The sequence below is a fragment of the Octopus bimaculoides genome, chromosome 5 (assembly GCF_001194135.2).
Source record: "Octopus bimaculoides isolate UCB-OBI-ISO-001 chromosome 5, ASM119413v2, whole genome shotgun sequence".
NCBI lineage: Eukaryota > Metazoa > Mollusca > Cephalopoda > Octopoda > Octopodidae > Octopus > Octopus bimaculoides.
The window spans coordinates 81,429,009-81,440,148 of NC_068985.1; the positions used below are offsets into that span (position 1 = coordinate 81,429,009).

At 34.7% G+C, this 11,140-nt stretch overlaps 1 protein-coding gene across 1 annotated transcript in view; it reads left to right on the forward strand.

Annotated features, from left to right (window-relative positions):
- The window catches only part of LOC106870492 (kinesin-like protein KIF17), an 805,609-nt gene extending 797,250 nt beyond the window's left edge, over positions 1 to 8,359 (forward strand). The window contains exon 14 of the mRNA XM_052967819.1: positions 6,506 to 8,359. Coding sequence (XP_052823779.1) covers positions 6,506 to 6,789 — 284 coding nt within the window. The 3' untranslated portion in view covers positions 6,790 to 8,359. The remainder of the gene's footprint in view (positions 1 to 6,505) is intronic.
- The last annotated feature ends 2,781 nt before the right edge of the window (positions 8,360 to 11,140 follow it).

Sequence of the window (11,140 nt, forward strand, 5' to 3'; positions counted from 1 at the left end):
TATATATATATAAATAGACATATGTATGTATGTATATCTGTGCGTATACATTGTGAACACATGCACACAGTTCTATATAAAATGATAACTTGTGTGATGCACTGGATCCAATACATTGATAAACTATGTAATTAAACAAGCCAACTTAAATGTTATATTTATAATTACCATTTTAGTTTAATTCATTTATATATAAAAATGTTAAAGAATAATTGTTTTACTAATTAATTACCCATTTATTATGCATGTCTAACTGGAGGGCTAAACTTCTGTTGCAATATTAGAATAATTATTTTTGTTTATTCTAAATTCAGAGCAAATTATATGGTCATACATGCATATTTGAAGACTTCTACTCTTATAATATCTAATTATTTACATGCAAATTGATGTTTCTTCTAGAAAGGTTTAAAAAGCATACATTGTATGTAAGATTGAAATTATCATCTATCTTTTATTTATTTTTTTTTCATGTCTTTTTGTTTGATGAGTTGGCGAAGTGCAAAATTTATCTGATACAATCATCTAGAATTTATCTAATCAAGTTCTTTCCTGCTGGCATCTGCACATAAGAAAAATTATGGCTTTCAGAATATAGTTGGTTTTCTTAATGAAAGCATTTCAAATACAATACTAAACTATAACCTAACCTATGATGAAGATCAAAACTAAATAAACATTATAGAAATTTGGCCCCCTCACACACACACACACACACACACACACACACACACACACACACACACACACGCTTCTTGCACACGCATAATGCATATTATCTTTAGGAATTTTCAGAAAGTGTCAGTAACACAAGATAGATGGTTATTACTGATTATCTATATGAAAAATATTTAATATCATAAGTTTCAATTTAATTATATTTGATTATATTTTCATTATCACAAATTAATAAACAAACCAGCAGTCATACATACAGACAAGCCATTAATCTAATTTTGTTTCTTTTTTGTAAAATGGCACAAAATGAATCCATTATAAGCTGATAATTCTATGCTGAGACTTTATTTTATGGAATCTATATCAGTAGGAAAGTTGTAAATAAAAAGTGTTTCATTCTGTTGTGAGTTACTGAGATTAAACTCAGTTGGTAATCTTCCTAAATACATTCATGGTGTGCATACAAGTGCCTTTCTTCAAAAGATCAAACAGAGCTTTGTTCCACTTATACAATGCCAATAGTTTGGAAACAACCATCTCTCCTGGTTGGCACGAAAACAATAATCTGCTACCTTAAGTTATTTACTGAATGATCTTTGTAGGTTAAACTATCCTGTCATATCTTGGTAGCTTAAATTCGTCTGTAGTGTCATTCTTTTATTTGTTTCAGTCATTTGACTGTGGCCATGCTGGAGCACTGCCTTGAAGTATTTTTGTCAAATGATTTGACTTCAGGACTCATTTTTAAGTCCTAATACTTATTCTGTTGCTCTCTTTGCCACACCACTAAGTTTCAGGGACAAAAACACACTAGCACCGGTTGTCAAGTGATGATGGGGGGGGGGCAAACAAAGACACACACACACACACACACACACACACACACACACACACACATATATATATATATATATATATACATATATATATAAATATGACAGGTTTCTTCCAGTTTCCATCTACCAAATCCACTCACAAAACTTTGATTAACCTGAAGCTATAGTAGAAGATACTTGCCCAAGGTGCCATGCTGTGGGACTGAACCCAGAACCATGTAGTTGGGAAGCAAGCTTCTTACCATACAGCCACACCTGCACCTGTGTTGTGTTTCTATGTTAAATTATTTAATCCTTTGTTATCGTCAAGATGTATATGTTACTGTTAAGAACCTATGGAAAGTACCAGAAACTCAAGCACTCATCTGGGGTACCACCTGCTATGTGGGAGCTATGACATGTGTCTGAGATCTTCCAAATACAAAGTCAGATTATATTTATTCTCATTATTTAAAAAGATTAAGATGGTGAGCTGGCACAATTGTTATTGTGCCAGAAAAACTATTGGGTTGTCTGGAAAGTTCATGCCAATTTTCCGAAAGGTTCTTCTCACTCAACCTATGTGGTACCCAAACATCGTAGCGATTTGTGTACCCAAGCTTTACCAGGTGCTCATGAACGACGGATTTTGATAGGTTGAGGCTTTCTGCCAATTCTCGGGTTGTGCAATGTGGGTTATTCTCAATTAATGACTTGATTTGGTCATCATCTGTAGTGGATGGTCTGCCTGATCGCTCTTTATGAATAAGGCTACAGTCTCCAGCTCGGAACCTTGTGAACCACTTCCATACAGTTCTTTTGGATAAAGAAACATCACCGTAAACTGCGCATATTTCTTTGGTTGCTTGTGAAGCATTTTTCCCTTTACGGAAAAAGAAAAGCATCAAGTGCCGAAAATGAACTTTCTTATCTTCCATTTTAAAGGGTTACAGAATTAGCACAAATGATAGGAACATAAACCTTCTTCCACGAAAAGATAGCTTAAACTGTGCTCTAAATGGAGGTGTAGTCAAATCCTATTTTATGGACTCAACCATGTTCTAAAATAAGTCGAAAGGTAAACTACTATAAATCGGCACAAACTTTCCGGACAATCCAATACTTAGCTTTATGTCTCACTTTATATTTTGTGTTCAAATTTCATTGAGGTTGACTTAGCCTTTCATCCTTTTGGGGTCAATAAAATGAGTACCAGTTGAGCTCTGAGGTCAATGTAATTGACTTACATCCTCTCCCAAATTTGCTGGCCTTGTGCCAAAATTTGAAACCATTATTTAAAAAAGATTGTTATAAAAAGTTCTATGAAATCACCTCACCCAATATCCAATTGACATAGCCAACCATGCTCTTCTAATGTTACCTTGTTACTTAAATCCTCATCATCCTCATGTTTCAATTTTGTAAATCTCAGACTCATAGATGTTAAACAGTCCAGACATTTCAGTTAGGGAGCAGACCACAACATATTGACAAAGCTTCCTTACTGCTTCCTCTCCTGTGCCTTACAAAGGCAAGCCTTTCCTTCAAATCCAGGCTGAATACAAGTAGGGCTGTCTTCTGCATGACCTGTAAACCTTGCATCAATTCTGATTTTATCTACACAGTTATCGAAACTGTTTGATACGCATCAACACTGGAATCATTAAAGCCTTCTTCCTCTCCCAATTATTATTATTATGATTATAATTAAGGGTGGCAAGCTGGCAGAACCATTAGCATGCTAGGCAAAATGCTTATGGGCATTTCATCTGCCTTGATGTTCTGAGTTCAAATTCCATCTAGGTTGACTTTTCCTTTCATCCTTACGGAGTTGATAAATTAAGTACTAGTGAAGCACTGGGGTCGATGTAATTGACTAGCCCCCTTCCCCAAAATGTCGGGCCTTGTGCCTATACAAGAAAGGAATATTATTATTATTATCATTATTATTATTATTATTATTATTATTATTAAGGCATTGAGCTGGCAGAATCGTTAGCATGCTGGGCGAAATGCTCAGTGGTATTTCGTCTGTTGCTACATTCTGAGTTCGGATTCTGCCGAAGTCGACTTTGCCTTTCATCCTATCGAGGTTAATTAAATAAGTACCAGTTATGCACTGGAGTCGATGTAATCGACTTAATCCCTTTCCCCCAAATTTCAGGCCTTGTGCCTACAATTAAAAGGACTACTACTACTACTACTACTACTACTACTACTACTACTACTACTACTACATACCATGATGTTTGAAATGTTTACATTTAAACAAAGGAAAGTATTTCTTCTATTATTAATTTCAGAATGAAGCATTACAACTTTGGACAAAATGCTTTGTAGTATTTGTTCTAACTCTTTGCATTCTGGTTTCAAATCTCACTGCAGTCACCTTGAAGGTTTAATGAACTAAAGTACTGGTCAAGCATTTGGGTCAAGTTAATCAATGAATCTTCTCCACACTTGTTCTTTTGTGCCCATGTTAAAAATGATTAATTTTGAAACTGTAAATAATGAAATATTAAATACTTTCAACGTTATTTATCATTGTACAATATCATATCATGATATATAACACTTAGGGACATGATATTAAATAATATACAGACATACATATTTCATAAATTAACAAGTATTTGTATCTGCTGATATTTAGATATTCTTTTGTACCTTCTGAGACATGTTGAGTTGATGATGATGATAATCATAATAATAATAATAATAAAGGGAAGATTTACCAAAAATAGACTTGAGAGTGCTAATCAATTCTGATCATGAATAGCCAATGAGAGAGAAGAAACTCTACTCAGCATGGAATTACATAGTCAGTCCACTGTGAATGTTCTGCACTACTTTGTCTACGCTTGTACTCTTTCTGTGCAAGACTTTCACAAGCACTAAAAATGTGGGTCCCATTTTCGACCCTCTTCCCACACATTCTACAGAGGATCGTTGTACTTCTGTGGTATACATCTCTTTTCACTGAGTTGGTATTCAATGCCTGATCCTGGACAGTGATGATTAGGCTTTCAGTCTTCTTATTTAGGTCACCCTTTCTGAGCCACCTCCATGATGCTTCCTGATCTTTTAAGTTGTTAGTTTCACGGTGGAACTCACCATGTAATTCCATGCTGAGTAGAGTAAAAGCACCCACTACACTCTCAGAGTGGTTGGCATTAGGAAGGGCATCCAGCTGTAGAAACTCTGCCAGATCAGATTGGAGCCTGGTGCAGCCATCTGGTTTGCCAGCCCTCAGTCAAATCGTTCAACCCATGCTAGCATAGAAAGCAGACATTAAACAATGATGATGATGATGATGAAAGAGAAAAGATTGATAAACATGGAAACTTGAGAATTGAGATCAAGATGTAGCAGCTACAAGAGTCAAATATAAAGATTGTCCCCATTGTCATCAGAGCATTGGGTTCAGTACCACCCAACCTGAAGAAACATCTGAAAACTTTAGAAATACCCTACAATGTAGGTGTATTGCAAAAATCACCATTACTTGGAACAGCATGCATATTGTGTAAAGTACTGTCTGTCTGAGATCCTTGTTGCAACTTGACAAACAGTACAAACCCGCGGTAGACACAATATCTTCAATCAACAACATCATGATATTGGATACTGTGTGACTTCTTAATAATAATAATGGTTTCAAATTTTGGCACAAGGCCAGCTGTTTCAGGGGATTTGGTAAGTCGATTACATTGAGCCCAGTGCTTAACTGGTACTTATTTTATCAATCCCAAAAGGATGAAAGGCCAAGTTGACCTCAGCAGAATTCAAACTCAGAACATAAAGGCAGACAAAATGCTGCTAAGCATTTTGCATGGTGTGCTAACAATTCTGTTAGCCTGCCACCTTAAATAATAATAATAATAATAATAATAACAATAATAATAATATTGATGATGATGATAATAATAACAACAACTCACAAATAGTCTTTTGATTCAATTATTTAATTGCATTTTTGCTAGGGTACCATAGTGAATTGGCAATGCTGTTAAAATATAGGTTAGATTCTTTTTTACTCTAGGCACAAGGCCCGAAATTTTGTGGGAGGGGGCCAGTCGATTAGGTTGACCCCCAGTACACAACTGGCACTTAATTTATCGACCCCAGAAGGATGAAAGGCAAAGTCGATCTCAGCGGAACATAAAGACAGACAAAATGACGCTAAGCATTTCACCCGGTGTGCTAATGATTCTTATTTCTTTATTGCCCACAAGGGGCTAAACATAGAGAGGACAAACAAGGACAGACAAAGGGGTTAAGTCGATTACATCGACCCCAGTGTGTAACTGGTACTTTATTTATCGACCCCGAAAGGATGAAAGGTAAAGTCAACATCAGCAGAATTTGAACTCAGAACGTAACGGCAGACAAAATACTGCTAAGCATTTCGCCCAGTGTGCTAACGTTTCTGCCAGCTCGCCGCCTTAGTATGGGTTAGATTAATAAGCATTATTCATTCTAGTTCTGAGCCCCAAGTTCAGATATCACTGGGTAACTTTGCATTTCATCATGGGATTGAGCAATTCTGTACTGAGGTGGATTCTTCTCTCTACTTCACTCTCTTTTTTCTGTCTGTTTTTCTGCCACTCTTTTTTGAAGGAAAAAAAAATCTACTTTCAGCAGAGCTGGAGAATGACAGTATCTGCTAGGTTTAAAAGATGCTCAAAATATGCTGTATGTCATGATGGTACTGACAGAACTTCACCAGGAGTTGAGTGTCCAAATTATTATTAATAAGATTATATAAAAAAATATTGTTATATTTCTGGATGGTCATGTATTGTTTTGTTTTTTTGCCAAATAACCACATGCACTCTATACTCATTATTCACTTCAGCTTTATTATTATTATTATTATTATTATTATTATTTTAGTGTCCCTTGTCTAAAATCTTTCATCACACATCCTGTGACCTCTTCAACAACTCACTATTAATATTAAAATTGATTATTTGCTTAAACATTAACTAAATATATTTTCTTTTATTTAGGTGTTAGTCAAATCAAAGAAAGTTTCTCCTCTTCTGGGAACTTTATGAATATGCAACACCAGCATTCTGTACCATTAGTGCCAGGAGGCTCTTTCACAAGCTCTGAAGTCCAGCTCGAACCCACTCATAAATCTTCACCGATATGTGGTCCCCTATCAACAAACAGTGATACTGCTGCTGATGCTACAATACGAAAACCATTAAGACTAGAAGCTCTCAACATTAACCAGTCCCATGGTCGGAAGTCAAAGAAGAAAAAAAATTCATACAACATGTTCGAATAAGGAAATAAGGCTATGAAATTGCTTCTATTTGTATGTGTATGTTAGTTGTCATGATGTCTATGTGAGTGCAACATGGTCTGCCATATTGAGAAAAGTATTACCTCTCTGCTTTATATACAACTAGCTGTGGGTGACTTAATGCTTTTATGTGTAAGGGAAAGGTGAAGTAAACAATATCTATTGTTCTGAACTTGAAGTGAAATTTAGACAAAATGATTTTCTGTCTGAATTTTAAGTTTTTCAAAACCAAGAGAACAAAAAGGCATGATCAATTTGTGCCTAATATTTTCCACACTTATACATACATGCATACATGTTGATATTTTAAAATTGGGTAAATGAGTCTTCATCTTTTAAACAGGCTTAATAAATGAACGTATGACAACTTGCACAAATTTGTAGCTTTCAAATAAAATATTGAACAAAAGTAAGCCTGCTTTTCTTAGAAAATAAACATTTCAATATGATTTTAAAAAAAATTTACATTATTTATGTTTAGTATATTCTTTTCATATAGCTTCGTATGTGTAGAATATCAAAATATTAGGCATGCAAACATTTCAAGTTCACACTTTAAAATCCTGTCACAACTGTGAATTTGTCTCTAATTTTGAGAACTTATTTGAGAAGATACAAAAAAAAAAAAAAAAAAAATGAAACAAAAAACCCTGTAAATTCTGTCAACAGTTCTCAAACAGACAATATCAGCTCTCCACCAAAGAAAAAAAGTGATAACAAAAAATGTAAAATTTTTTGTCCCTACTGTCTCTTGATAAGAAAACAAAATAGTGTCAGCCATGTAATTCTTTCTTTTCCATGATGTTGAACAAGTTTGAAATGTTTAAACCATTTTGATTTCATGAAATATAACAATATGAATGCTCTTTTTTCAATCTGAGTTGCCCACTCATATGAAAAATACTGGACTATTTCATGGTGTTCAAGAATACTTGAGTACCTCACCTAGCCGGTGTCAAGGTTAGATAAATTGATTTATTGCTTAATTTGTGAAAGGGTGTACAAACAGAATGATCGTTTATGTTCAAAATAGTGAAGCAAAATAGAAGATAACCCTGATCAGAGGAGAGAGAGAACCAAATGAAAATTAGTAGAACCTGTCTAGTGCCTAAACAGAAATGATCCCCACTATACAATGTATAATTTATTGTGAATAACTTATTGTGAAAGAACCATGTAAGAATTTAGAAAAGTATGAAATGATGCTATGTTTTGTGCTGAAAATCCAAAGTGCTCAATGCCTATTATGTTCAAGAGGAACATTAAAGGAATTGATTTCACTGGTATCTTGGAAGGCCTACAAAAGCTATGGACACAGCCCTTTCTACTAGACCAGAAAAGTAAATAAATGAAATATAAGATAACAAATTTTAAATGGAACTTGGTCTTCAGAAAATTAGTGTAAATGACATTAAAATTGATTAGAATATGCAGCCTTCAGCAGTGCTATTTTGTACTTGTGTATTGTAATGTAATATTTCTGAGTTCAATACTAGTCCAAGGATAATTGTGTGTGCATAATATATATATGCAAGTGTGTGTGTGTGTGTGCTCTCCTCTGTTTTTGATTATTTGAATTCTTCCTCTGAAGGAGGAGCTGCTTTCTAACAAAGATACAAAACTCCATTGTTGGTGTATAGATAACAAAAATAATGCCGTGTTTTAAATTTGAGAACATTTTACATATTTTACTGCTCCACTTACATATTGTATTTCTAATGTGCTTATCCAGATTGCCATTCAGGCAGGAGCTGGCCAGATTCCAATTCTATATATTTGCATGGTTTCTACAGCTGGGTACTCTTCCTGATGCCAACCACTTCACACAGTGTATTGGGCACTTTTTCTGTGACACTGGCATGGGTGCTTTTTATGTGACACTCACACAGGTGCTTTTGTGTGGCACTGGCACAGGCTATTTTATGCAGTACTGGCACAGGTGCTGTTATGTGACACCAGCACCCGTGAACCCTCAAGGGAAGGATCTCTTGGCTGAGAGAGAAGGATGCAGAGGATTTGCCTGTATGTATAGATGGCCATAGTTTTACTTAGCTTGATGTGCCTTGTCTTTGAGGCTCAATGTCTGAAGACCCATTCTCATTACTTTGTCTCATGTCTTCTGAGACCCACCCCTTCTGCAGGTTCCCTTCACAATTAGAGATCAGCACTTCTTTATGCAGCTGACCTCAAGTCTATTCTCTGTATATTCTTAGTGTTTATTATATCTGCACATCTGCAATACACAAAGACTACTTTTTGTGAACATTCCCATGATACTGATACACCTCTTATGTGTCTTTAGCTTGCATTGAGTATATGGTATGGAGTTTCTACTAACATCTTTCCTTGTTGAACAGTGCCATCTCCCTGAAGGGATTTGAGATTTGTCCATTTTCCTACATACTAGGGCTTTGGTCTTAGCTAATTTAGCTCTAAGGTCCTTAGATTCCAGACCTTGCTTCCTTACTTGAATTTTCCTTTCTGGTTCAGGTAGTGATTCAGCAATAAGAACAAGGTCTTCAGCGTAGAGAAGCTCACAAAGGCAGCCAGTCTTAAATTCCTTTGTTATGGCCTGGAGGAATATGATAAACAGTATTTGCTAAAATCTTTAACTCATATCTCATCAAAGTTATCAATCTCCAAAATCAGTAATTATGATTTTTATTGTATATTATTTATACCATATGGCTTAAAGAAGTTGGTGAATTTTTTGATTGCACAGTATGTGATGTCACTACTTTAATTATGAGGCCAACTTGACAGGATCTTTACTGTTAAATATTAATGACTCCAAAATATAACAGATGATTTTTTAAAAACTGCATATTGGTCTATACCTTAAATAGTAATTTTAAAAGAAATCAGTTAATCTTTGTTTGCACACTATCTGATATCGATAGTTTAATTATGAAGCAATACTGACAGAATCTTTACATTTAAACATTAATGACTGTTTTAGTTCAAGACTTTGCTCAATGTTTTAAAACAATTAATCTTTACTCTTGTCATTAAGGAGTGTTTGGTTTTCAATGTAAAAATTATCAAGGAGAAATGAACCAAATATAGAAATGTGAATTTGAAATTTGAAGAAAAAAATTCCAACATTTCAGTTTGACTTGATAATGTGATTGCTGGCTTGTTGTTAGTTCTATGTTTAGTTATCAAATTATAGTAAATTATCGTATTTGGCTAAAACCAAATAAGTTGTACAATCACAGATTTCATTTAAACAGATGATTGACTTAAATGAATGCAGGTTATGCATGGCCTTTGTTCAATTTCATCAAAATAATCTTATCACTAAAATAAAGAAATTAGTGACTAATTAACAAAACTACAATTATATGCATACTAGATGTTATTAACATAATTTTTTTTCTAAATTAACTCCATAACTATAGAATGATCGAAACAATAAGTTATCAAGATAATACATTCCTACAGTGCATAATCAATTGTTTATCTAAGTAGCTAACAAAGAATCATCAAAAATGTATTTCAAACTAATGCAAAATCATCAGTGTTTGTTTAGATTATAGCACTTGATGAGAATATTTTATATATAAACTCTTGATCTAGTCTCATCATCACCATCATCATTAAACATCTATTTTCCATGCTGGCATTGGTTGGATGGCTTAGTAGAATCTGGTGAGCCAGAGGAATGTGCCAAGCCCCAATGTCTGCTTTGGCATGGGTTTCTATGGCTGGATGCCCTTCCTAACAACAGCCATTGAGTGCACTGGGTGTTTTTTACATGGTGCCAATACTAGTGAGACTGCTAAGTAACTTTCAAGGCAAGACCCATCAACAGAAGGATGTATAGTACTAAAGTTGGTGGTTTTATAGCAGGTGATGAGAAGTTAAAACATGATATAGGGATAAGAATGGGTGTTTACCCCAGTTGAAAAAGAGAGAAGACAGTAGGGAAAAAGATATCAGGATGCACAATTAAAAGAACCCCTCAAAGCCATGTTAAGGAAAATAGTGATCAGTGAGGTAAGAATGGAAGCAGAAATGAATCAGAGAAATATATACTTCATCAATTTGACCAGAACAAGTGTAGTAAATCTGAAAAGTCTTTTATCTGTCATCTTTTACTTTTTCCAATCATTATACTGTGGCCATGTGGGGGCACCAGTTGAAGTTTTGTTCAATGAATTGACCCCAGTACTATGTTTATGCCTGGTACTTATTCTATTGCTCTCTTTTGCTGAATTGCTAAGTTACAGGGATTTAAACACACCAACACTGGTTGTCAAGCAGTGGAGGTGGAGAACAAAAACAGACACATATGTTTGTGTGTATACATACACACACACACACACACACA